We start from the raw sequence: 27,941 nt of genomic DNA on the forward strand, positions 1-27,941 counted from the left end.
TTCCCAGGGTGCCAGGTCTCTTGCAGTATAATAATTGGGCCCTATTTCAAACTCGGTTACAGAGCTGCCTAACATCTTCCGAGACAGTCAGTACACGGGCCTTTTTCTCCTCCTCCCACTGCTGCTGGAAGAAAGCGCTGACCTGGCCACAGGGAGTGTGAAGAGAAACCCTGGTCAGCCTTTGGACCATTCCCGCGACAGTCAGCTCAGTGAGAAAGTGTTGCTTCTGGTAAAAACAAATCTCTCTCCCTGCAACTTTTACCCGCTAGCCACAGTTCCATTCCTTGGAACCCTACAGAGTAATTCAGGGATGGGAAACCAAGCCCTTTCAGTCCAGACATGTTGGCAAAGGGAACTGGGGGTGTCTGTGGGGCAAAGAGAACTGGGCACCTACACAAATTAAATATAATTTAATTTATATTTATTTTAATTGGAGCCTCTGCTCTCAGAGAACAGTGCTGGAAAAGCCATCTTCTTTGTTCCCTTCTACTAGGTAAGTGGGGATCCCTGTGCGGCCTCAGGGGTTACTACAGGACCAACTCTGGACAGGGGTATCCCTCAGCTAGCCATAAATCTCACAACACCATTCAAAAGAACTCTCTTAAAGCCATTTATTTGCTTCTAGAAAGGAAGCTATCATCAGCTTATCCAAGGATCAACACACCTAACAAACCATTTCACCCAAATTTATTTATTTATTTGGCCACACCGTGAGGCTTGTGGGCTCTTAGTTCCCCAACCAGGGATCGAACCCATGCCCTGCGCAGTGAAAGCGCAGAGTCCTAACCACTGGACCACCAGGGAATTTCCCTCACCCAAATTTAACATATAAAATACCCAAGGTCCAGAGATGTAAGTTTTTGTCCATGCTCACTCAGCAGTATCCCAACTGTAGGATAAAAAACTCCAGTTTAGGAAAACTCTTGCCTAAAACGTTCATGGTTTCAAACAGGAGACATTGCAAATGAGTACACCTATCCTGAAAATACCCACAATGGATAGTCTTTTAAAAATATGTCTGTAAAGTGAAATTCCATGTAACACCTTCGCATCCCACCCATGCCTATTAGAGAATTAGCATATGGAAAACCAAACCAACCACAAATGTTCTTCCCGACTGTGAGTCCTAAAGACTGAAGGCCAGCTGTGTCTGCTCCACCTCCTGCTTTGGAGGCAGTCCAGAGCCAGTGAGCATCAATGTAGATTCAAGTGGATATCCCCAAATCCACTGCCTTGCCCTTAACGTACAGCATGGAAAAATCACAAACCCTGCCACATCATAAGCAGCCATTTATGGATGAAGTCCGTATCTCCCTTTAGTTTTACAGATTCTATAACCAATTTTTCACATCAAAATTTATGCCACATGGGCTGACAACAGGACAGAATATTAAAAATTAGGACCTCCCTGAGATATCTGGGCCATACGGTTGCCATGCCGACACCCTGCAATGCCAAACAATTGTCTCCAAGGTCCAGAAACAACTTGGCTGGCTTGGAATCACCCAGACATTGTGAAGACGGAGCTGCCTCCTGGCCCAGGCTGTTAGGCAGACCCTCCCTTTTCCAGCTCAGCTCTCTGATTCCCCAGGGGAGTGATGATGATGCTTGTCTGAATTTTCTCAGCCTCTGTCAGCCGGACTAGCCACATCATTCCCTAAGAATCTGAAAATCCACATGCAGCGCATTCTGGTCCAACTAGACAGAGACGTGTTCTGGAATGGTAAGAAGACCAGTGAGAGGTTAACCACAGATTTCAAAGAGAAATTAAATCTTCAGCTGCACCTGCCCCTTTTAAGTTGAACAAAGGGTTTACCTCCCAGAGAAGCTGAACACACATTCCCCTGGCTCTCTAGTTATAGTCAGCTGGAGCTGGAATAAAGTATTAGTGGGATATGAAGCTTGGATCATTGCTCCCAGAGTTGGGCAGAAATCCTACTTCACTCGTGTAACAGTACTTATTAAGTCTTGCTGTGCTCATCAAGGTGGGGGTGCAAGAAGCTTCCTGCATTGTCCCTGCATGATAGCTTCCATTCAATGAGGAGACAGGCCGATGACTGGAAGTCCCACTGAAGCGAAATACCCCGAATATGGGAATACAATGCAAGGCTGTGTCAAAGGCAGGGTGTGACTGGGGATCAATGCCTATGGAACAGACATTCAGGGCTTAAAGCCTAAGAACAACGAGGGAGCTGGCTATGCCCCGAGTGGCCAGAGAAGGCTCGCGGCTCACTCCCAGGAACTTCCACTCTCCCTCTCTTCCTGCACCTCCATTCCTGGCTCCCCGATACTCCTTCACACTTTAAACTCACTCGGCTTCCAGTTCACAGCCCTCTTCTAATCTGCAGTAAGTCAAACCCCATGGGAACAGGGAGAGGGCCGAGAGGATGTTCACTGCAGCCCCCATGACCTGCCATTGCCACCCCTCAAAACGAGTGCCGTCCACCTCCAGCAATGCCCCCCCAAGCCCCCAGCACCATTCCCAGGCTCTCAGTCTGAGTGGCTTTCCCGGATTCCGAAGCAGAGGCACCTGTGATGAGACCAGCCTCAGGCTTTGAGCAGCAGTTAGTATCTCTGTGCTCTTCCCTTCCATTCCCCCTCCTCTCTCCCCTCCTCCTCTTGCAGCTCAGACCCTCCTTCCATCACGTCACCACAGAGAAGGACAGAACATCTGGGCAGCCTGCCTCTTCCCTGCCACTCCAGGCCCGCCTACCCTGGACCAGAGCTGGCCCTCTCAGAGCGTAAGAACAGGGCAGCTTGGATGAGTCCCTGCTGTGGGAGCTCCCTGGGGGTATGGGGCCACTCCTGGTTTGCCCAGTTCCAACTTGAATCTGTCCACCTAGATCCCAACATTCTGGGGTCTTTAACACAGGAGGCTTTCCCTCATCAGCCCTTCCGTCCAAACATCCACAAGTGCTTTGGAAACAGTGTCTTAGTGGCAGGGACCCTCAGCCCAGAAGGGAACACTCCACCTAATCAGGCTCACCCCCAGAGAGCTCAACCAGACGGGGATCTGGCAATGGGGGAGTGGGACTGGGGAAAACCCACAAACCCCAAGGTCTCCTCAGGCAAAGCCTGGAAATATGGTTCTTTTGCAGGGGATTTTCACTTCTTTCCGGGTAGGTAACAAGAAAGGGAATCTAGGGCAGGATGGGACTACGAGAGCACTTCCACGCCTACAACTGCCACTACAAACAACACACCGTATTCCTGGGGCTCAGCTGCCTTGGCACAAAGATCTCAGAGTCTACTCCACACAAGCCTTTGCCCTCCTGACCCTGCGCCTCTCCAGGAGCTCCTCACCCCTGCCTCCCCAGACCCAGATCTTTCAGAATGGCCACCCTGCTCCACTCCCCCACCCTCAACCCCTCACTCTGCTCTCCTTCTTTCCGGCCCCCGCCGGCCAGGCTGCACCGGGCCCAGCAGTCTGTCCTGCGAGTCGGGTCGCCCAAGAGTCTCGCCCACCATCCGCCCCCATCGGAAGACTGCGGCCCGCCTGAGCGCGCCTCTCGCGGGTTCCAGAGCCTCCCGTCTCAACAGGTGCCCCTGCCACAAAGAGCCGGCTCCTGGGGCCCGGGCGGAGGCGGCGACAGGCACGCCCCAGCCCAGGTCCCCGGAGCGCCTGGGGGGCTCCCCCGCACCTCCGCCGTGCCCCGCCGCCTTGGTTTCCCCGCTCGCATTGACATCGCGGGGCTGACCTCGTGAGAGGCAATCTCCGAGCCTGGGCGCAGACACTGCTAGTTAGCGCGTCGTGATGGACTGGTGTTGGGGCGTGGGACGCCTTCAGGACAAGACCTTTCCCCGACCCGAAGAACCCCGGGGGTGATAGTGGGGAGTCCTCCGTGCCCCCCAAAAACCAGGTTCAAGTTGACCCGGACTGAGAAGGGAGCTCAAAGTCCAGCAAGTTCCTAACGACCCTGCCTCACCCAGCGCACCCACCCCACGTCCTTTGCCCCCGAGGGGCTGAAGTGGGGTGCGCACAACCACCTACGCGCTTAGCAGCGTGTGGTTCCCACTGCCGGCTCGCCGCGCGCAAGGTCCAGCCGCCTTCGGGGGCGGATGAGACGCGGACAACCCCTAGCCCTCGGCCCCCGGCCCTCGGCCCTCGGCCCCCGGCCCAGGCTGCGCAGCACCCAGAGAGCCGCCACGTTCCCAGTCGCGCGTGCACGCCGGGCCCACCAAACTTGCAGTACTTTCTCCCAACCCCCACCCGTTGTCACCCTCCCTCCATCCGTGCGCCCTGGCCCCGCTAGCCCGACAGAGGTTGCCATAACAACGGACAGGAATGCTCCAACGTATACAAAGCCGGCGGGGCGCGGCGGGCACGCAGCCCCCGGCCTGGCCTCTCGCCCTCTGCTGCCGCGCGGGGCTAGGACGCGCGCCGCGGCTCCCCGGCCGGCCGCTCGGCTCGCAACACGTACTCACAATGAGCGGGATGGTGCGGTCCTCCCGGAGCGGTTCCGGCCTCCCGCCGGCCCTCTGCGCGCCCCGGCCGCCGGAGGATGCTGCGTGGGCTCGGTTGTCCTGCCATAAGTAGTAGAAAGTGCCCAGGATCCAGGCTACGGTCAGAATGGCGATGGCATTGGCGCGGATCTTCCTCATGGTGGGCGGCTGGGCGCCCGGAGTAGGGGCCCGGGCCGGCGTGCTCTTGGAGCCGGGGCGGGGGCACTCGCAGCCTCAGCTGTTTGTTTTCGCTCGCGCCGGGCTGCTCAGTCCCGCAGAGCAGAAAAAGGAGAGAGGTGGGGGGTTGGGGGGGGGGATAGGGAGAGACAGGAGCACGGAGCGATCCTCACGGTCCTAATGCCCTTCAGTCCGAGGCGCGCGCCTCCCGCGGGCGCCCATTCATTCGCGCGCAGAGCCCGCCCCCCGCTCCAGCCCCGGCCGGCTGCGGGGCCGCTGCGCCCCGAGAGAGGAGCGTAGCGGGTGCAAAGCGGCGCCGGAGGAAGGCCCGGCGAGGCAGACGCCCGCGGCGGAATGGCGACGGGCCAGAGCCAGTCTCGGCTCCAACGGCTCGGCGACCGAGCTCCTGGCGGCTGCCCGCGCGCGGCCCTGGTCTGTCCCGCCTACCTCCACCCACCCCCGGACCGAGCGGCCCTGAGTCACCGGTTGGAGATGCGCGACCCCGGCCCGGGCCCGCGCTGCGGAGCTGCCTTTCTGGACTGCGCTCTGAACTGCGCTCTGGAACAGGGTTTAAGGTGTGTTCGGCGTGTCTTTGGAAAGGGACGGCTGGGCGGGAGGAGAGTCTGGAGTTTGCACCGGAATCCTCCGCAGCCTAGGATTCCGAGCCGCCGGAGGTCCCGCCCCGAGGAGGGATTGGAGGCTGGTGCACTTGACATTCGAAGAGAGCGAAGGGGAAGAGACGCTGTTTCATAGCCAGTGAAAGGAGAATGGGGGTACAACCACCCCCCCTCTTCCGTTGGCCTGGGGCTCCCAGCTTTCATGATGCTTCTTTCCACCCCGCCTCGTTGTCCCCTGGACAACCCTGGGGTATTATCATCACCATTTCATCAGGAAGAAGGGAGGCGGCCAGAGAGGCTGGAAGATTCGCTGGAGACCACACGACTAATTAGTGGGCAGAGCCCAGTCTAGAAACCACCTCTCCGTCTGACACTTTGAACAAAGTGCAAAACACCGTGTTGAGAGACACGGACACAGAAATCATTGAGATTGTGCTCCAGCCCTGGTGGCACTGAGAATCTGATGTGAACTACTCTCACTCCGGGCAGAAGGCAAGGTGGGCTAAATTAGTTCTAGGAGATCAGCACAGTGTCAGGGACAGAACAGACACTCAGATGTGAAATAAACAAACTAAGCAGGGATCACAGAGGAAAAATATTGTATTGCGAGGTGGTCTTAGGGGGAGGCTTCTCACAGAAGGTAGATAACTCCTTTGAATAAATTCTTAAGAGGCAGGAAAGGGAGGACAGGGCAGGATGTGCTGCGTGAACAGCATGAGCAAAGGTCCAGAGGATGAAAGTACTTGATGTTTTCAAGGAAGAGATCTACCTGGCGGTGCCACGGCCCAGGATACTGGGAAGTTATTGGTGGGAGTTGAAGTTGGTCAGGCTGGGCGAGTCTGGACTCAGGAAGCCCTTTCATGTGAGACACAGGGTTGTCAGGCTGTTTGCATCCTGCTGGTACTCCTGGGCACTGGCTCATCTGAAGGACCACATTAGGTCCTGGCCTCTGAATGAAGCTACCTCGGGAATCAGGCAGATGGTGAGGTCACAGTTCATGCTTTCCCCCAACCACCCCCATCAGCATTTCCCTGTTTCTCCAGCACTCAGGACTGAAGCACTTTTGTAATAGCTGCTCAGTACACTTCGGTTGGAGTGAAGTGAATTGAAGGAAGAAAACCTGAATGGGTTTTTTGCTGCAGAAAAGTCATTGTTTTAACTGCAATACCCTTTCCTCACTCAGAAGACTAACCACGAGGACAAGTCCAAAAATGGCCCTACCAAGAAAGTGACCCTAGAAAGAAGGGGACACGTAAAAGAGGGCCTCACAAAGAAATCTATAAGAATAGCGGGGCGGGCTTCCCTGGTGGCGCAGTGGTTGAGAGTCCGCCTGCCGATGCATGGGACACAGGTTCGTGCCCCGGTCCGGGAAGATCCCACATGCCGCGGAGCGGCTGGGCCCGTGAGCCATGGCCGCTGAGCCTGCGCGTCTGGAGCCTGTGCTCCGCAACGGGAGAGGCCACAACAGTCAGAGGCCCACGTACCGCAAAAAAAGAAGAATATCAGGGAATCTGAGGCGTGAGCTGTGTGGCAGTCAGGAGCAATAGGAGATGGTGTGGAGATGCAGGCCAGCCTTGCTCTCCCAGGTCTCCCTTGCCTGGGGAGTTTAATTAGACTGCAGTAGGGAACCAGGATTCATTTCCATAGACCACGATAACCCCTGTCAAGCCACTGGCTTGTTTCTGCAGCAATCATGGGGCAGACCCAGTGGTCATGTCCTCTGTGGGAAGCTAGGGAGACTTGCTCCTTAGGAATCAGGCCCCACAGCCATCTCTAGATGACGAGGAAACGTAAGGGCACTGCCCTTCTGGTGTCCCTACCCCCATACAGGCTCTCAGGTCAGCCAGGTGGGAAGACCTGGGGAATGACCCTTTGTTGATATAGGCTGCTCCTCTCATCCCAGCCTGGTCTATTAGGTCTAGCTGCCTTTGGTCTTGAAAGAACCAGGTGAGAGGATGTGGGATCCAAAGACATCACATCAACCCATAGTGAGAGGCTCCAGAGTCACCCCTAGGCATGGAGGATGAAGCTGGACCATGCCAAACCGAACTCAGGCTGATGGGTTACTGATGGCTCCAGAAGGAGGGCTCCATGAGGAGAGGGAGGGAAGAAGGAGCTGGAACTTGGCAGGTTTCTACAAGTCTTACCCCTTATTCCTCAGAGCTCAGTGGTGAGGATGCTGTACATCTGCAGCAAATTGTCACCGCCAGGTAGCTCTGTCTCAGAGAGAAGTCTTCTCCACTCACCCCCACCACGAAGAAAACCCCCCCAAAACCCCTAGGAGTGTAGCCTTTCTGGAAGGTGTTAGACTTCATAGCTAGCCCTTCCTTAAATGAGCACAATAAACTTCCCTGGGTGTGGGTGGTGGAGGTAAGGTGGCAGGTGATTACCTCGCTCACTGGACTCACAGAAATTTGATATAGACAGAGGCTGAGTGATGGGTCTCAAGCCACAGGCACGCTGGAAGAGCTGGGAACTTGCAGCTGCCACCTCGGCTACAGCCCATGGTCATTCTTCCAGATTCTAATCCCAATGAGGCACAGAGCTGAGCCTTAGCCCTCCCTGAGATGGATTTCAGCGTTCAGAGGTGGCTGTGAACATTGTTCCCTCTCTGGGCCTAGCTAGCAGAACCACAGAATCAAAGCAACACCTAAGAGAGGTAGTGTTGCCTAACATCATTGAACTTCGAAACCAACAAGAGTGATAATAATAGCTACAGTTCACTGAGTACCTAGCAGGTGCCAGCTGCTGTGCTGACATCTCCCACACATTATCTCTAAAGCCCCCGCGACCTGCAGGAGAGGACGCTGAGGCTCAGTGAAGCCCTCGATCGCTGAGAGTCATACAACAGGTGGGTGGAGGGACTGGGTTCGAATCCATTTTCCATGCCGGTGTTTGGGCACCAGTGCCGGGCTTCTGAGCCCACTGGGCAGTCTGCAGGGTGGTAGAAGTTCTGCATGTAGGCACCTCACTTCCCTCTCTGGACCTCCGTTTTCTTTTCGGTAAAAGAAGGGTTGCCGAGAGATGACCTCCAAGGTCCCTCCAGCTGTGCCATTTTGGACTTGCAGTTGTCTCCCTTGTCACTGCTCTCAGGCACGGTCCCCTTCTCTTTAAAGCCGCTGAAGCCAGCACTCAGGTAAGCTGGGCAGAGTGCCCTGTGGCCCCGGCGCTCCCAGAGGTCCCAGGGAGCTGTCTGCCCCTGTGAATTTGATGTGCGGATTTGGGGGTTGGGGTTGTTAACAGAGGGCAGAAAGGGTATAGGTCAGTGTGAAGCCCGAGCTCTGGAGCTGGACAGCCTGAATTCACATGCTGGTTCCGTCACATGTTAGAGTGGCTTGGGCAAATTCTTACTCCCTCTCTTAGCCTCAGTTTCCTCAACGGTAAAATGGGGAAGTGACAGCCCTTAACTTGCAGCATTGTTGGGAAAGGTAGGATGAAATGAAGCAAGTAAAATCCAGTGCTTGGTAACCACCGGCGTCCCCTGGAGGCCCACTCTCACAGGCAGTGCTGCTGGCTGCTGGGGTGACGGGGACTCCCGAAGGGCCCGCCAGGGCACCTGCGGGGGACTGCTCACCTGGGCCGCGAAGGAGAACAGACCCCAGACAGGCCTCTTCAGCCACACCCAGGTTCCGACAGGGATGACTGTCCTGCCCCACAGGCGCATGGCTGCCTCTTCCAGAGCCTCTGCTCAGTGGGGCTGGGGGGGAGGGGAGAGGCAGAGTGTACGGCTGCAGCCTCTGCTGGGTGTCCATTCTCGCTGGCTTACCCATTACCCTCGAGACTCTGGGGCACCTCAGGAGCCTCTTGTCCTGTCTGCATCTGCAGCAGGGGTCCAGAAGGAGGCTGAAGGGAACTGATTGGACTCCCATGTCTGCTCGAAGCAGGAAAGAGGAGCCAGGGATGGTGAACAGAATGTACGTTACCATGAAACAGACACTGTGCCAATACACCATCTCAGAACACTCACGACGACCCTGTGAGGAAGGCTCCACCCTCTCCATCTCACAGATGAAGAGACTGATGGCTGCAGAGGTCACCCAGCCACCAGGTGGCAGGTATGCTACCCACTGTCCCCACTTAATGCACCAGCGTATCTAAGGAAAAGGTTTTTATAAGTTAAGTTTCTACGAACCATTATAGATCAAGTTGAGGACCTGGCTCTTTGAAAGGAACTCAGTTCTTTATTAGTCATCATTCTGTTTGTCTGAGAACCGTGGCTTTTTATATCAGTTTCTGCCCCTGGAGTATAAGCCCCATGAGGGCAGGGCTTCTTGTATGTTTTGTTCATCTGTCTCCCCAGTGCTTAGAACACTGCTTGGTGTATATAGTCCATGCTCATTGAGTATTTTTTTTAATGTAAGTTTATTGTTATTTTATTTATTTTTGGCTGCACTGGGTCTTTGCTGCTGCTCGTGGGCTTTCTCTAGTTGCAGCCAGCGGGGGTTACTCTTCGTTGTGGTGCGTGAGCTTCTCATTGCAGTGGCTTCTCTTGTTGTGGAGCATGGGCTCTAGGTGCACGGGCTTCAGTTGTGGCGCATGGGCTCAGTCGTTGTGGCTCGCGGGCTCTAGAGCGCAGGCTCAGTAGTTGTGGCGCACGGGCTTAGTTGCTCCGCGGCATGTGGGATCTTCTCGGACCAGGGCTCGAACCCGTGTCCCCTGCATTGGCAGGCGGATTCTAAACCACTGCGCCACCAGGGAAGTCCTTCATTTAGTATTTGTTGGTGGAAGGAAGGAGGGAAGAAGATGGGCAGGGTACTCAGTGCAGCATGCATTTCTGTCTTAAGTCAAGCACCTGAGAGATGGTGCAGGACTAGAACCCAGAGAAAGGGCGCAACTCATCTGGGTCAGTGTGGGCCGGTGTAGCGAGTAACCCAGGTTCCCTCCCAGCGCTTCCACAGGAGCAGCTGGCTGCCCCCCAACCATGGGGCCGGGAGCCAAACCCCGCTGCCCCAGATGAGGGGATGAGAAAATCCTCTGTGGTTCCACCAGAAGTCAGGGAAGGAATGACCCCAATTTGGTGAATAACTGCAGGAACTACAAAAGTTATTACTGATCATGAAATGACCCAGCTGCTACATTTGGGAATAATAGGATTGCAGAGTTAGAGGGCTAATTAGAAATGTGTCACATGCTTTTTCTTAACAGCAAGGAATTCCTACAAAGGAGAAATGCATAAATAAAGCCAGCCGGTCAGCAGAATTGGTCCTGGAGGCAGAGCCCTTTGCAAGGCCTACCTGACCTCCCTATCTCACTGCCTGTCTCCTTCGCCCCTTCCCCTCCTCCACAGCCTCTGTGGAGCTGAGTGGCAAAGATCCTCAGAGCAGACCAGCTGGCCCAAAATGTCAGGCCACTGCCTGTTACATGCCTGTCTCTTGCCCTCGAATGGGAGTTCCTCTGGGCCTGGCAGCCTTCTTTTGTGTATCACCAGATTCTAGCACAGCATGGGCCATCATGGCAGCTCTCACTAAGTATCTGTGCGATGAGTAAATGAATGAATAAGTATCTAGGGCAGCAGGCTGGTTGCTACTCCCCATTCTGTCCCACTAAAATGCCACCTAGCCCACTCAGATGGTAAGCCAATGCCTGTTTGCCCATTAGGGTGGTATTTCCAGTCCCTTTCTTCCCTTTCCTTCTCGAATGCCTACCACGCCAAGCACTTCTAGGTTCCAAGAATACAAAAATGAACAAAACCTGATTCCACCGCCCGAGGAGCCCGGTAACTGATAATGGGGAAATAGGCACAGATGGTCACAAAAGGGTATAACAGAACTCTAGTCAAACACAAAGGGGACTTCATCCAAGGAAGGAGTCATCTGAGAGCTGAGTATTAAGGATAAGCAGGTGGACAAGATGTGGAAGGGCATTCTGCACAGAGGAAGAGCAAAGAAAGGAACTAACGTGTGGAAGTGTATGGGAGGGAGACCAGGAAATGGTCAGCGGGTGGTGTGTACTGGGTAGGGAGTGGTGATGGTAACGAGATTAGAGAGGTAGATGGGCCAGTTAACAGATGTCTTGTATGCTTTTGTAAGAAGTTTGGACTTATTCTGGTAAGCCACGGAGAGCCACCCAAGATTTTGTAACAGGGAATGACAGGATCAGTTATAAATTTTAGTGAAGAGGCTGGAGAGTAGTGGTGGGGGATTACAATGACTTTGCAACAGTCCCAGCAAGCAGTGCTGTGGGCCTGGGTTAGGGCAGAAACACTGGAGCAGAAGAGAAAGAGGGTTAGACTCAGAGGATTTGGGGATCAGTTGGAGTGGAGGCGAGAGAAAGGATTTGAGAATAACATGTACATTTCTTGCGTAGGAGACAAGTACCTTGGTGTAAGGTAACCACTAACTGAAATGGGGACACAGGACGTGGAGCAGATTCGGGAGACTTGTTCAGTTGAACTTGAGTTCTCTGTGGTCTGCCAAGGAAGGGAGCTGTAAATCCAGGTCTGGTCCTCAGGTGAAGAGCAGAAGAGGCCAGTCAGGTCGAGAAGAGAAAACCAGAACACAGCTGGGGCAAAGACGCAGCTGGGAGGCTGCCCGTGTACCCAGCACCTAAGCACGGGGGAGAGGCCGTGTGTACCAGAGATCAGGACTTTTGGATCCCTGTGTGAAGATGAAGAGACAGAACTGGCTTTTTTTTTTTCCCCCTGCCTGTCAGATGCCCTGATTCAAGCCCTGGACCCAGGCTGTTAGACATACTCGTCTTTTTATCAAGAACCTCATCATCTCGTACATGTTAGGATGGACCTCTACACCTAGGGCCGAACAAAATTTGGCTCAAAAATAGGTCAGGTGATAAGACCAGAGAGCATTTGAATTGAAAAGAGACCCGTGGTCCTGGTCCTGCATTTCCTTCCATCTAATGGTGCCTATAATCGAAACCTCCATTTTCCTTGAGAAACTGCGAAGTGGAAACTAAGGGAATGTTCCCAGGATTGGTATATAATTTGAAGCTCTCAGCAAGGCTGAAAATACCCATCGATATATTCTGAAGTGTAATTTCCACTCCCTTACCAGCCAAAATAATTGAAGAGGAAGAAAAAGCTGTTAATGCAGGAGGCGTGTGACATCAGATCCACTTTGCCTGGAAATTTACCATTTCAAAGCAATTGAGGGTTTCTACAGCCAATGTTTATAGTCATACGTGTCCCGTCTCACTGGAGTCACCCTCTGAAGCGATCAAAAGGCCCATCAGTCTGGCTTGGACACTGAAATTGTACACAGTGTCTGGAGCTGATGTGAAAGCAGAGAGAATTTTTAAAATCATGCTGCCGTTTTGTCAGCACATAAATCTTGGGGTGTTTCATCCTGGTAGGTGGTAGAAACAGTTGGGGCTGCCAGTGCTCCTGGGACCAGTGGTGGCAGGGCTCCATGGTGGCCTGGCCAGGCACAACTTCTGCTCTCCCTTGGCATCCCTGTCCCCATGTCCCTGCACAGACTGTCCTCTTCCTCTAGTCTAGGTTGGCATTTCTTTCTCTTGCCCAAAGATGCCTGCCTCTACCTGCATCCCAGTGACAGTGAGTCCAAGGGCCGCGGGTTCTTCAGCAGAGCGGGGGGTCGTGCCACCTCTCACAGCCTCTGCTGGACTCAGCAGGAGAGACAGACAATAGACTTTACGGACGTCCGTCTTCTGTCTTCTGCCGGTGCCAGTGTCTGTGTGTGTGTGTGTGTGTGTGTGCACGCACATGCTATTTTTCAGTTGGAATTGGACTTCAGGTTTTTCCTGGAATTACTGATTTCTTTCCCTATATTTGTGTCCAGTGGAGGAAATTTCTAAATCCGTGACCAAGCATCTGTCTTTCCTTCCATTTCTGAATCACATACCTTTACAAAGGCCACTACCTAAAGACAGAGCATTTAGTATGTTCTCGGGCAACGGGGATGACTAGGAGGTAGGGAACCTGGGTTTTAGTCCTAGGTGTACCATAGGCTAGCTTGGTGACCCCTTACTTATGTTTCAAATAAGATCTTTGGTACAAAAGAATTTGAAAGGTCCTTTCTAGTGCTGGTATTTTAGGATTCTGTTTACTTATTTTAATTTTTTAAACCATTCCCTGCCCCAGCAAGAATTATTGGCAATAAACTGAGATACAATTTTCTTTATTATCATTGGGTCCCCTGGCCCATATTACATACATACATATACACCCAGACAATTTAAAATGTTCCACTGCATGAAGAATCTGAAAATTTCCAGAATACAGCAAACTGAAAAGGAGAAATTGGAAGAATGTTCAAGAAATTGTTACATCCAGGGACACCTCTGAGAAGGGGAACCCGCAGTGAACGGGCGTGGGAGATTTCACTGCATATATTCTTTTGTACCTTTTGAATTTTTTGCCACGTGCATTTATTACCTCTTCAATTAAAAACTTTTTTAAGCAAGAGTTTTCCTTTCTCTTTCTTCGAGCACAGGCCCCTCTGCAGCTTAGTTCCTAGCAGGGGAGGAGTCCATGATGGGGCTGGCATCATTCGCTGGAAGCCACCCCTCAGCCCAAGCCCTCTGGCTGGGTTAGCCAACATCCCTGCTCCCCTGGCTGCCCTGTGTGCCTGGAGGGGGTCTGCGGGTGCACACTACTGCTGGCTGCCCTTGCTGGGGAGTGCCACCACTCCTACTGTTGGTGGCACTCCAGCTGGACTGTCAAGCTGGTACAGGGCCTTTATTCAAGGTGCTCCATTAAGGGGCTGGCCTTCATGGCCCCAGCAGCCAGACAGGCAAAGGACCTAAGAGTTCAGCATAGGCGGAAGTGCATCCAGCCTTAAATCCTCCAGATCTCGCCATTCCCTTTCAAAGACAGACTGCCTTTTTTTTCCCTCTTTTTTTTTTTTCTTCTTTTTTTTTTCCCCCTCTTTTTAATATTTAGTTAGTTAGTTGCAACGGGTCTTAATTGCAGCTGGCAGCCTCCTTAGTTGTGGCACATGGGCTCCTTAGTTGTGGCAGGTGGGCTCCTTAGTTGCAGCTCATGGGCTACTTAGTTGAGGCTTGCCAGCTCCTTAGTTGGGGCATGCGAACTCTTAGTTGCAGCATGCATGTGGGATCTAGTTCCGTGGCCAGGGATCGAACTCAGGCCCCCCGCATTGGAAGCGCAAAGTCTTATCCACTGCGCCACCAGGGAAGTCCCCAGACTGCCTTTTGTTTTATATTGTTTTCTGCTGCTAATATAACATGAAGACAGAAACATGAAAGAGAAAGAACAAAAGGGCCAGAGAAGAGTGGGGAGAAAAGGTCTCTAAGGTGCTCTCTTCTCCTGGCCCCAACCCCACTCTGCCTGCCTCTGCTCAGCAGAGCTGGGCTGCAGCATCTCTGGCAGGGTCCCACATCCCTGGTTTTCTCCCCCGGTGCCAGTTCCTCGTCAGCTTTCCCTCACGACATCCAGCTTCCACCTGGCCTTCCTCTTCCACCTCCTTTTCTGACTGTCACCTGCGATGGGTACTGGGCCACTCCACCCCTCCTGTCATCTCTGATTCCTCCTCTGGCTTGCCTACTGCACTGCCACCGTGTCCAGAAACAGCTGCCATCTTTAAGGTCCACTTCCCAGACTGGAGCCACTACCTGTCCCACAACTGGGATTGCTCAAGGTGGATTCCTCCACCCGCCATTCTTTCTTGCCAGGGTCAATAAAGCCCAGGTTGGGGCAAGGGGACAATTGAGAAGCCATGACAGCGTCGGACAAGGAGCAGAAGATGGAGATGTGCTCTTGAGAGAGTGGACAGAAACAAGACTCCAAGAGATGAAAAGATACAGCGCATGAGGAAAAACAGCTTCAGGGAAAGAAAAAGCAGAGAGCGAAAGCCAATAGAAGTGTAATAAATACTAAAACCAGAAAGGGCTGAACAGAAAGCATCCAGAAAGCAAGGGAGTTAGGTCAGAGGGAAGGAGCAGGAAGGGAGGGGGTGGTCGGCACTTGTGGGGCTGGAGGCCGGAGAAATGGTGCAACAGAAATCTCTCAGGAAGGGTCACTCACCTCCCAAGCTATTGGGCTTATTGGCTGCAGCAAGCAAAATCTATTTAAAACACACCAGGCGTCTTGCCTCGTTCTGTTTCCCTGCCCAGAAAGAGCTGGAGCCAAAGGCTTAGGGAACCATTCTAGTGTTAGGACCCTGCATGGACCACAGGGCTGAGACCATGAAGATCCACTGCCCCATCTAGGAATCACCCACCTCTCCCTGCACACGCGAGCTGCCAGGCCACTCAACTCACAGCATCCTGATCGCAGTCCCAAAGGTTACTTGTGTCATGCACTTCCACTGGGAAAGACTCAGTGACTTCCTTCATTCAGTCTTCAAGCTTGTCAGAAAACAGATGCTGCTCAAATGTGACAGCTGCTCTAAAGGGGTGCTCAAAGGGAGCTCCCTGACCAGTGGGAATATATTTAATGATAACTGGAGAGGCCCTGGGTGATCAGATTACAGCAAGACAAAGTAGAGAGCATGAAAGGACATCAAGGATAAAATGGCCCTAGGGAAACCATATGGGATTTGAATTGGAAAACCTTTCCCCGGGCTGTGTATCTTTTGGGAATCTCTGATCTGGAGAAGACCTGACCCCTCATCCACCTGTCACAGAGGAGTACAAAATAAGGTGGCCGCTAGGAGGTGCGGCCAAACCATGCAAACTATGTTTTCTCCCCAGCTGAGGGTGGGTCTGAGAGGTTCTTCCTTCCCTGGCTCTTCAGCCCATATATTGTATAAAATACTTTTCAAGGCTGAATATAAGCCCTCTGTTTTGCATGAGATTTACATTCTTGAGAAACTTAGTGTACAAATCAAATGAAATTTTGCCTGCCAGAGAAGCTGGCTTTTCAAAATAAATTTGAAGTCAACCTTATGTTTAAAAAGAAGGATGGGGCTTCCCTGGTGGTGCAGTGGTTGAGAGTCCGCCTGTCCCAATGCAGGAGACACGGGTTCGTGCCCTGGTCCGGGAAGATCCCACATGCTGTGGAATGGCTGGGCCGGTGAGCCATGGCCGCAGAGCCTGTGAGTCTGGAGCCTGTGCTCCGCAATGGGAGAGGCCACAACAGAGAGAGGCCCGTGTACCGCAAAAAAAAAAAAAAAAAAAAAAAAGAAGGATGGCTTTTGAAAGTGAATAATCATCCTCGTTCATGTTTGTAACTTTGGGATTTTGAATGACTGATTTGGATGGATGTAGGGGGCGGAGGATGGGACTATCTAGAGATCCATCTATGGTTTGCTTTTAGGTTGCAATTTAAACCTTACTTTAAAACAAACGCAAAACTTAAGCAGACAGGTGTGTTGCAGGAGCTACTGCTAAAGAAATAAGAATTTTAAAAAAATTTATTACAGAAAATTTCAAATATATATTAAAAGAAGTAGAAAGCCTAATGTAAAAAACCCAGCCTACTTCTTTTCGGCCGGAACAGCCATCTTCCAGTAATTCGCCAAAATGATCAACACAAAGGGAAAGAGGAGGGGCACCCGCTACATGTTCTCTAGGCCCTTTAGAAAACACGAAGTTGCTCCTTTGGCCACATGCATGCGAATCTACAAGAAAGGTGATATTGTAGATATCAAGGGAATGGGCACTGTTCGAAAAGGAATGCCCCGCAAATGTTACCATGGCAAAACTGGGAGAGTCTAAAATGTTACCCAGCATGCTGTTGGCATCATTGTAAACAAACAGGTTAAGGGCAAGATTCTTGCCAAGAGAATTAACGTGCATATCGAGCATATTAAGCACTCTAAGAGCCGAGATAGCTTCCTGAAACGGGTGAAGGAAAATGATCAGAAAAAGAAGGAAGCCAAAGAGAAAGGTACTTGGATTCAACTGAAGCACCAGCCTGCTCCACCCAGAGAAGCACACTTCGTGAGAACCAATGGAAAGGAGCCTGAACTGTTGGAGCCCATTCCCTATGAATTCATGGCATGATGGGTGTAAAGAAAATAAAAGGCCTGGACTGTGAAAAAGAAACAAAAAACCCAGCCTAGACAATTATCAACTCATGGCCAATCCTGTGAGAACCACGGACTTTGGAGCCAGACGACAGATCCAGAGTATGAACTTTACAGTACAAGACAAATAGGATTAATCCTACTGAGGCTGCACAAATGCCCTAGACTAGAGCCTAGAGTATGGGGAGAAGGGCAGAGAAATTCTTATTTAGCAATCAAAGAAGAAACCTGAGACTTAAAAAAAAAAACCAACCCCCCCCACACACACACACACATTCACATTCTGTCTCTGTCTCTCTCTGAAGGACGCACAATGAAGAAGTAATAGTAACAGTGGTTATTGTCAGGGAGGGAAAGGACCGGGGAGGAGATTCCTTTTTCATTATACATTTAAAAAGAAATTTTGTACTATGTGCACATATTACCTATTCTTAAAAGTAACTTGTTAAAAACAAACATCACCAAGCTTTGCAGCACCCAAGTCCCCTAGGTGTGACAAAAGGGCAAAGTGCCCAGACTCAGAAGCACCAAATGTTACCGCATTTTGACCTGGATTTGCTGCGTTACAGTAATCTGCTCAGTTAGATGAATGGACAACCTCCCAACGCCAAGCTGTACATCACCAGGATGTATGTTTCATGTAATATAAAAAACTCCAGCCCTTAATAATTACACGGGTGTATACATTTGTAAAAATTCACTGAGCTGTACTTTTAAAATTTGTACACTTTATTATATGTTCATTATATTGTACTCCAATAAAGTATTATTAACAGCAACAAAAATCCCAGCTTTGTGTACAAATAAACCAAAGAATCACCATTTGGGGGTTTATTGGGTTGGCGGTTCGGAGAAAACTGTTGTTTTGAGAAAACACGCTGCGGACTTCCTGCAAAAACTTGCTCTTTGGAAACTACCACTACAGCATGTGCTTTTGGTTAAGCATTCCACGGCTGAAACGCAACTCGATGCTAAAATGCCGAGAGGATGAGGCAAAATCTTGGCCAAGGTCAAGCTCTGCTGATGGTTTGAGAGGGGGATGGCAGCCAACTCTCTGCACTTGTATAACATTTAAAAAAGGAAAAACTAACCCCAAGTCATCTTCTGTTCCTTTTCTGAGCCAACTTTAGTCTTGCTCATTGTATCCGAGAACTCAGAGGGAGCCATGTGTGCTACGGCTCAGGCTGACCCAACCTCCAGGGCCAAACGTACAGATCTTGATTAGACAGGAACTAAGCCAGCTGACTGGGGCTCCAGTTGGCTCTATGAGATTTAACAAAAGATGTCAACATTTTAGATAAAGTTAGGGTCCGTCTAGGAGGGGGCAGAGAAATATACTTTAGCCTCTCTTTTGGCTATCTGGTCATTTTTTCTGAAACATCAACAAAATGCCCCCAATTTGGTAGAAAATGGGGGCTCACGTCTACATCGAAGTGATTATTGTGAAAAGAGCCTCAAGTTTAGCATACTTGGTACAAATAAATCTGTGCTACACAAAGAAAAGCCAATACACTATACCCCTTTGGGACTGAAACTAAGCACAAGGATGGAATGGAAAATGTATTTCCTGCCAGGTCACAGGGAATGGATATATCGGAAATGGGAAAAATGTCTCTCAGCAGTTTATAAAATACAAACTTTACATTTTGCACATGTCCCGTCTCACCGGTGGCCAGGCAAAGGTAAGCAGGACCAAGTCCCAGGCAGGTCAGGGTTATACAGAGGCAGGCCCCTGAGACTTCTCAAGTCTCCCTGGGAGTTAACCTTGTCTTAGGACCCACAGATGGAGAACAATGTGTTAACACAGTGGACCCCTCAAATTTTCTTAGGCAGTCCTGACACCATAAAAAAAGAGAATTTTTTTTTTTTTTTTTTTTTTTTTGCGGTACGCGGGCCTCTCACTGCTGTGGCCTCTCCCGTTGCAGAGCGCAGGCTCCGGACGCGCAGGCTCAGCGGCCATGGCTCACGGACCCAGCCGCTCCGCGGCACGTGGGATCCTCCCAGACCGGGGCACAAACCCGTGTACCCTGAATTGGCAGGTGGACTCCCAACCACTGCGCCCCCCAGGAAGCCCAAAAAAGAGAATATTTTTAACTTATTGGTTTAATGTTTTCCTTTTCAAGTATCCAATTCTATCCAATTCTCTCTCTATCGCACAGCCTTAATTTCTCCTATCTTTAAACTGAGAAACATTCTTCCCCCTCCTCACCCCCCACCAACATCCTCCCATTTACAGAACTTGGCAAAAGTTGCCTGATTTCTACTCTGTACTTTTCCCTTATTAAGCCTTACAGCACTGGCGATGTGGGTGAAGATAAAGATTTCTCTTCTTTCTTTACTGTTAAATAGTGAACTGAATAGAAATGTGAGTTCCTTAAGGCCACACATAGTACAACTCTGGTGAGAAGAGTATTTTGACCTCCAGCGGAGCTCCAGATGGAGGGAGCAGGCTTCTCCCTAGTCAACGAGGCCAGGAGGACACCGTGTGTCATCCTGTTTCCCTCGCCCCCTTCCTTTCACGCACAGCCTCCATTCCCAGGGCTGGGGGTGGGATGAGAGTGTGCGATGAAGCAGAAGGTACACAGCACCCAAGGGAAAATGCCACATAAAGAAACGGTGGGATGTATTACAGAATGCTACACTAGGAGGGCCCCTACAGCACATCTAATTCAAACTCCTAATTTTACAGGTAAAGAAAGGAGTCCAGAAAAGTTAAGTGATTGGCCCAAAGACACACAGCTGTTGACCACAACCAGAACCCAGGTCACCAACCCACTCCTCTGATCCTCCAACACACTATACAACTGAGTTTAGGAAAAAGCAAAATACGAAGTCCACAGACTATACTCCCATCACCCCAACCAACCGGATAAATGTACCTTCTTTAAAACTACCTGTGCCTCAATCTCCTATTTCTTTTCAGCCCTGTTAGCTCACTAAGCTCAAATTTTGGATTCTTATCCAGGACTTAATAGATACCCTGGTGGTCTGAGTAGTCAGAATCCCAACTCTGCCCCAGCATGTTGCAGCCTGAGAAGGGAGATCTCTGGGAAACAGGAGTAGAATATAAGGAGCCTCTCCAACTCAGGAATATCTGAACCACACATCACGCTTATAATAATGCTGACCGTAAACTCAGCAGCTCTGGAAGCTTATGCTGGCAGAAAGGCAACAGGCTACCTATCGAGCGAGAGAAAAATTCAAGAATTAGAAACAAGGAAGTTGGGCTTCCCTGGTGGCGCAGTGGTTGAGAGTCCGCCTGCCGATGCAGGGGATACGGGTTCGTGCCCCGGTCTGGGAGGATCCCACATGCCGCGGAGTGGCTGGGCCCGTGAGCCATGGCCGCTGAGCCTGCGCGTCCGGAGCCTGTGCTCCGCAGCGGGAGAGGCCACAGCAGTGAGAGGCCCGCGTACCGCAAATAAAAACAAAACAAAACAAAACAAGGAAGTTGCAAGGAGGGCAAATGCTTTGAGTTCAATCTGGAGGGTATGAGATTAACTATCTATCTCCATTCAGTCAGAGCACAGAATGACCTTTTAAGGCAGCAAGTACCACTGCCTTGGAGGAGGGAACAGCCCAGGATGTGTGAACTAGGTCCTTTGACATTCCCTATTCCTATGCACAGCAAGTCAGCTCTTGGTTATCTCCCACGTGATTGCCCATTTGGTCCAGTACCCACAGCGTCTAGGGACTGCCAATAACCAGAGTTGGCCACAGACAAAGCTGGTTAGAAGGAAACAATGGTCTAGTGTACTTCCCACCTTCCCAAATAACATGTTGCCAGTTAAGTAAAGGACCTTGGTGCCGCAGGCAAAGACATCTCCCTGGTAGGGTAGGTGGAACAGGTACTTTTGAACAAGTGGAACGAACATTTGGCTGCATGTCAGCCCTGCTCCATCACCTGATGCAAAACTGTCCCAGGACTGGGGAAAGACAGAGGTATTTGGTTCCAGCATGAGGGGGCAACTTGGTGAATACCTAAAAAGGATAACTGAGTATTCTGAGGATTATGTATTATTTTTATATTACTCAGATCAAGAGTTAACTATATGAGAATCATTCTTATACCCTCTTACAGCTTATTTCATCCAAGAAAAACTGATTCTCACTGTATTCCTGAGGGATGAAGTACTCTAAAAAAATGACCAGGTAAACCACAGAAAAGACAAGAGACCAGAAAGAAGGATCCTTTTAAAATATGTAACAATTAGCAAACTAGAAAAATGAGAAACTCTGATACCTCTCAGAGGATGAGACACAATGAAGAAAAAAACAAACAAAAAAAGGAAGAAAAGGTAAATGAATGAATGAAAAACTCAAAGAGGCAAGGTAACAAAGAATTTAAATTATAGTCAAATGTTAGGGTCCCAAACATTAGAATACAAAGCTGAACAAAAGCTCTTTCTGCTTGCTGGGTCCCTAAGAGTCTAAAATGAGGGATTAAAATGGCTTTATTTCAACAGAACACAGTTTGTCATCTGATCTCTGTCTGTGACATGGATAAGAATAAGGAACTTATGGCTGCACTCTTAAGAGGCAACAAATCCCTGAATATTGTGCCTTGTTCACTTAAGGATGCCAAATCACTAATTGCTTGTCAATCGGGAAAAAAAAAGTCTATAGCTTTTATTTTAAAATAAATTTTTTTATTTTTAATTTTTTTTTTTACATTTTTATTTTAAAACAAACTATTTCCAAAAAACACTGCTGCAAGGGGGAACGAGGCAATAGAGGATGGGAGACAGAAGGGAAGCAGAGAAAAGACTCTGAGCCTGCAGTTGTAACAATCAGGCACATTCAGAGAGGCCTTTGCTGTGACACTGTCCGCTCACCCCTACTCACAGGGGAGGAAGCTCAGCAAATGCACTGGGACGTGAGTTAAAGGGTCAAAGGGAAGCATTCCCTTCACAGAAATTCCTAGAAGGTGATATCAATTTGTACTCACTCCAGCAATGTGAGTCCCCCTCCTCGCAACCCAATTTCTAGGGTTCTAACCTAAAAAAGTTAGCAAAGATATAGTCAAAGATTTATACACAAAAAAGTTCATCACAACATCATTGATATTAACAAAGGATCTGAAACAACCAAAATTTAACAGTGTGGGAATGGATAATAAAGCAAGGTAGAGTTACTGCAAATCTACTTTCCAAGATTTAAAGACACAAGAAATTACTTGTGATACCATGTTAAATGAGGAAAGAAAATTGTATACCAAGCTGTACATATGACTCTCAAGTTTGTTTAAACACCTTACATGTTATATGCATTTTTCAATACCGAAAGGAAATTCATAAACATACCAGCAGAGATTAGCTCTGTGCTACATGGAGGGAAGATGGATTTTCATTCTCTTTAGATTCGTCTCTAACAAGCATACACATTACTTTTGTATCAGAAAAAAATTTTATGTTAAAATATGCCCGCCCTAAAATAACTCACTAGAGATAGCAATTGTCAGTCTTAGAGAAAGGCGTCCAAGGCTGACTCAGAAAACAAAAAGATTCAAACCTACACAGTAACTGCTCTGAAAAGGATGAGAAATCGAGGGTGCCACAGATTAGATGTTTCTTCTACCGCGGCTGCTGGCTCTACATTACTAAGCTTTGCAGGGAGCTCTACTGAAGAAACCATTCCTCCTTCTGCAGCAACCACAGCGTCTTAAACGACCTCCTAACGTGGTCCTCACCTCTCAGTATGAGAATCACAGGGAAAGAGAAAGGAAGAGCCTACTCTCTTGTTTCGGAGGAAGACATTTTTCTTGTAAAGCTGTCAAAATGACTCAAAGTGAGATAGACACGATCTGAAACATAACTCATGAGTTATGTTTTTTTTAAATTTATTTAATGAGTTATGTTTAGGACCCGTGTTATCAATGCCCCTTATTTCTCAAGAATGAATATAAAGCAAGATCTACGACGCCCCCTTGTGGCAAGCCTGACTACGACAACCACTTATCCATCTCCACGGTTCTCCGCCCCGGGCTGTGGGCAGTAACAGCCCCTGAGGAACCTGCCCCCTAATAACCTTAGTGTGTTGAACAAACGGTCCCCAAGCCAGCTGGTACTATTTGTCTTCAAGACTTTCTAGTTTAGATCCCAGAGACACCTATTCGAGGATGAGTGGGGATGAAAGGGCAGAGGAACAAACTGCAGGGTGTGCATGTGTTGTTGGCCGCTGTCGACAGGCCAAAGCTGTTGGCGGAGGCACACGACGACACCTGCACACATATCATGGGCTGCCACACGGCAGGGACCTATAGCATAAAGATCTCCTTCCCCAAGAGTATTTGCCGATTTTATAAAATTATGAAGAAAAAGGTTTTACATTTACAATCAATGAACTTTGTGCTTAGTTGTTTCATTTACCAGTGTTAGAGCTACCATCACCAACTCGGGCACAATTCCGGAAGAACAGAGCTCTTGTTGAACTCTGGCCATAAAGCTCTTTTTTAAGCTTGTTAAGATCTTGTAAGGTAAGAAAGTTTTCCTAATACTTTATAAAAATACTAACCGCTAATAAGTTGATTCCGTACTCCAAGTGGTGGCCTCACGTTTGGAAAGATGAAACACCACCGTTTTGAACATCGAAACGTATTAATTAGTCTTGGCGTCCCAGGCGTGAAGGGAGATGGAGAAGTCCTCTCAACCTAACCAAATGACGCTGGGAGAGAATTAAGAGCTTAAAAGAGGTCAGTATTGCAAACCTGATGGAACACTGAAGGGACCAGATACTGATTCTGAGAAAAGATAACCTTCCTCTCAGAAAGGGATTAAGCTAAAAACCCTGCCGTTCTGGGCAGGAGGCTTGCAAGAAACAGCGAAAGGGAAAGCTGAGCAAATTATCCAAGTTCTCTTGGGGGATGGTTCTTGTGCTTCTCTGTGCCCCACCCAGGCTGAAGGCCTCTTTCCAGAAAAGAATTCCCTCCAGCGTTAGGGTGAAAACGTATGGCAGGAAGTTGCTGCTTTGGTCCTGAATGTGTAAACGGGAGCATTTTCAAGCATGTGACATAAACCGAAGCAACCCAGATGGGCTGGATCCCAACCAGGTGAGTTACCGCACAGCACTAGGCCAAAGAATTTCTAATTATGAGGTTGAACTGGGAATAGGAATCCGACCCCTTTTCGCCTCTCCAACCTCTAGAAGAACGTTTTTTCTCCTCCTAACCTGACGGGCTTGAAATACTTGACAGCTCCTGTTTGAGATGAACCAACATGCTGGACAGGGAGAAAAAGCATTAAAAACCTGAGTGTCTTGACAAGACACTTCAGGGAGAATCCTTCATTTGTCGCCTGCACAGGGAAAGCAGAAGAGGGAGAGTAAAATGAAGGCCAAGCCTCCCATTTGTCCAGAAAAATAAAATAAGAGGGTGGAGTAAAGAACGCTCACCCTGCCCAACTAAAACTCAAGACCATAAGCTCCCCCTGAAAACAACAGCCTTGCTCCACCAGAAGCATCCTGGGATCAGTACAGGTTAGTATTGTGAGTTGTGTCACCAGGCTTTGACAATGACATTAAAACAGGAAGAGGTGAAATTTTCACCCCTGGCTCCAGCTTCCCAGCTGTCCCAACGTGGAAGGGAAGCAGCCATCACGACAGCTTGATGAGAAGGTCCTCCCCGTATTTCCGGAGCAGCTTCTGGTGGTTGTGGTCCACCGACCACTGCTGGGGCAGGTGCTTGGGCTGCATGGAGTCCAGGAAGTGCTGCCGCCAGCGGCTCTCCAGCTGCATGAGGGAGCGCAGCCCGCCCTGGGTGTGGCGCTGAACCACCTTCAGCCCGTGCGGAATGTAGTTTTCATTGGAGATCCTGTCAGGACACAAAGTACATGGGTCTGAGGGAAACAAGCAGGACAGTAACACAGTGGCTCCAAATGCTATGGGCCAAGATGCTTCGACAGGGGTTACAGAGAGGCTGCTGCATTCCTAAAGCGTTGGTCATTTTGATGCTTTTAAAACCATCCTCTTTCCCATATCTGCCTTTTTAAAAATAGTTTGGACATATAACACACAATCCAGCAGAAGGCATTTGGGGATTCTGATCTATACTTATGGGAAGGCCACTGCATAATGCTCAGCCCCCACCAGAGAGGCCCCGCTGTCTGGCTGATGATGGGTGAAGAATGTTGGTCTTTCACTGACTCCAGGGTTCCCCAGTTACTTCTTTTAAGTTACTCATTCTGAACCATACTCAGTCTTTATATTAGCTGTTCAATCAGCCCGCGTGTTCCAGGTTTTCAGCACAGTGTAACACCTGAATGTAAAATGAAGGTGGTAATATTTCTTCGGTGTCTTCCTTCTTATACAAAGAATGCCAAACCACATCCACAAGACGTGCTTCTGTTGCGATGAAACTCTACCGTGGTTGCTTGGTTGCACAGCTAGTGCTGTTTAATGAGAAGATGAATCCCTGCTTCCTTTCTAACTAAGATAGCTTGTGGACAGTACCGTCAGCTCCTATGAATAAAGGAAGCTCCCTGCCCGGGGCTCAGTTCCTCTCCCTACAATCCATACCCTACTCTCAGTCCTCGCTAACCAGCAGTGTTCGTGCCCCCTGGGTATTTGCAGGGCATTTTCTTATTCAGCTCACAAGCATCCCACTAACTTGCCTAAACTTTCCCCAAACAGCTGTTCTTCTCGGTCCTAGATATCCAAGCCCAGCACCCTTCCATCCAAGTCAGCAAGATGAATTTGTTAGAAAGGTCTGTCACTGAAAGGGCAAGTTTAGCTGTTTTAGGAAATACATTTGGGAATTGGTTAAAGGAGCCAGTCTCATTAATTTGTAATATGACCTTGGTAAGTTACTTAACGTTAACCTCGGGGCATCTAATATAAAACTTGGAAAACAGTTTTAAGAATAAAGTTTAAGAATAATTTTTTAAAATTTTAAAAGATTTTAAAGATATAGGATATGTTAGCAGTTACCAGTAAGAAACTCCTACCTCATAGGGTTGTTATAAGAAATAATTAAGGCAATTTATATAAAGTTTATTAACTTGGTGGAATAGATTAGGATATCTATACAACATTTGTTCAATAAATATTTTTTGCTATAATTAAGTTCGTGGGGGAAGGCTGTTTTGTTTTTATAACAAAACACTAAGGCAACCAGCATAACTACCAGGATTTGCGACCTTATCAGTTTAATTATTTCAACCCCTGTTACCATTGAAAGAAGTGGCAAGTTGGGAAGCAAAACTATAGCAGGTAGCCCGGAGTTTTTATCATCTGGGCCATGTGCCCATTTATTTCTCAGGACCAAAAAATGCTTCTCATTTAGGGACACTGAATTAAATGATATGAATTCAACTATGTACTGACGGGGAAAGAGAGAGAAAGCAAGCAAGGAAGGAAAAAGGTAAAAAGTAATTTAAATAGTAACAGCAATTCTGGCCAACATCCCATTCAGTAGGCCAACACCCCGGAGTACAGGTGAGACAAGAAACATGAATCCATTTGTCTCAATTCCCACAGACCTAGATAAGGGAAGAGAGGCAAAACCACACACATTGTACTTCACGGGCAACTCCAGAGACTGGAGGATATATATTTTTTAAATTTTATTTATTTATTTATTTATTTTTGGCTATGTTGCGTCTTCGTTTCTGTGCGTGGGCTTTCTCTAGTTGCGGCGAGCAGGGGTCACTCTTCATCGCGGTGCGCGGACCTCTCACTGCCGCGGCCTCTCCCGTTGCGGAGCACAGGCTCCAGATGCGCAGGCTCAGTAGTTGTGGCTCACGGGCCTAGCTGCTCCGCGGCACGTGGGATCCTCCCAGACTGGGGCTCGAACCCGTGTCCCCTGCACTGGCAGGCAGATTCTCAACCACTGCGCCACCAGGGAAGCCCTGGAGGATATTTTTTGACTCTTATTTTCCTCTTATGAGCTGACCTGAGGATTTACTTCTGCAGAGAATGTATAAGGTACAACTCCAGTGTCCCTGAACTCTCCTGCTAAGCATGAAAATGGCTGGACATAAGTATATGACCTCGAAGGGTCAAGGATAGAAGGCAAGTCTCCTGTGGAAAGTAAATTAGCAAACAGATTGCTCTATCCCACCCGCATGGTATCTTAAGCCACAGAGACTCAATGGGGTAAGCACGAGGCTGCGCACTGCGCCTGGACGACCACTGCTCCCTTCCTGGCAAGCATTCTCACTGAGTAGTCGGGGTTAAGTCACTGGACTAGTCCTCAATGCCCTCTGAGCAGGACTGTAGATCGTACCTGGTCTCCAGGCTGGCAGCCTCCTGAAGCATCTCCTCTGTGACCGTGTCTGTGTGATAAAACTCTCTGAGCGCCTGCAGCAGCTCCTCCTTTCGGTGCTCAGGCAGACCTTCTGCGTTGAGCAGGGCCCTGGCCCCAGAACGCACCTGCCGGCGCTCAGGATCTTCCAGCAGGCGCAAGCCCTCCTCGGAGCCAGTGGGGGCCTGGAACTCCCTGGCCAGCTGCTGCTTCAAGTGGTTGTCATAGTAGTTGGAGATGGCGTGGCAGGAGGTGCAGAGCAGCAGCACATCGTGGGAGTTGTGGTCCTTCATCTCGATGGGAAAGTGCTTCCGGTACTCATGCGGAATCACGTTCTTCCTAAAGAGGCCAAACAGAAGGCAATGCTCATTAGCACACGACACAGAACATACACGGAGTCGGCAGGCAGGCAGGCAGGCTACTAGCGTTCTGATCTGGGCCTAAACACTCCTGAGGAGCTTGGGTCCCACAGCCCAGCAGAGGTGACATTAAGGCCATACCACCTATTCCACTCTTGGCCCACCTACATACAGGCCTTGGGTTCTCCTCTCCTTGAAGTGAGTGCAG

The 27,941-nt window shown here is 49.6% G+C and overlaps 2 protein-coding genes and 1 pseudogene across 5 annotated transcripts in view; 1 reads left to right on the forward strand and 2 right to left on the reverse strand.

The window, feature by feature from the left end:
* GALNT16 (polypeptide N-acetylgalactosaminyltransferase 16) overlaps positions 1 to 5,323 on the reverse strand; it is a 97,214-nt gene extending 91,891 nt beyond the window's left edge. Inside the window, exon 1 of the mRNA XM_067732282.1 lies at positions 4,426 to 5,323. Within this exon, the coding sequence (XP_067588383.1) occupies positions 4,426 to 4,602 (177 nt within the window). The 5' untranslated portion in view covers positions 4,603 to 5,323. The remainder of the gene's footprint in view (positions 1 to 4,425) is intronic.
* A 10,949-nt stretch (positions 5,324 to 16,272) lies between these two features.
* LOC137221888 (large ribosomal subunit protein eL21-like) lies at positions 16,273 to 17,894 on the forward strand (annotated as a pseudogene).
* A 3,870-nt stretch (positions 17,895 to 21,764) lies between these two features.
* The window catches only part of EXD2 (exonuclease 3'-5' domain containing 2), a 94,238-nt gene continuing 88,061 nt past the window's right edge, over positions 21,765 to 27,941 (reverse strand). For all 4 annotated transcript variants that reach the window (XM_067732377.1, XM_067732360.1, XM_067732352.1 and 1 more), the window contains 2 exons: positions 27,357 to 27,713; positions 21,765 to 24,944 (listed from right to left, as the gene is read on the reverse strand). In XM_067732377.1, the coding sequence (XP_067588478.1) occupies positions 24,728 to 24,944; positions 27,357 to 27,713 (574 nt within the window). In that variant the 3' untranslated portion in view covers positions 21,765 to 24,727. The remainder of the gene's footprint in view (positions 24,945 to 27,356; positions 27,714 to 27,941) is intronic.

Source organism: Pseudorca crassidens, chromosome 1, assembly GCF_039906515.1.
Source record: "Pseudorca crassidens isolate mPseCra1 chromosome 1, mPseCra1.hap1, whole genome shotgun sequence".
In the NCBI taxonomy this organism is placed as follows: Eukaryota; Metazoa; Chordata; class Mammalia; order Artiodactyla; family Delphinidae; genus Pseudorca; species Pseudorca crassidens.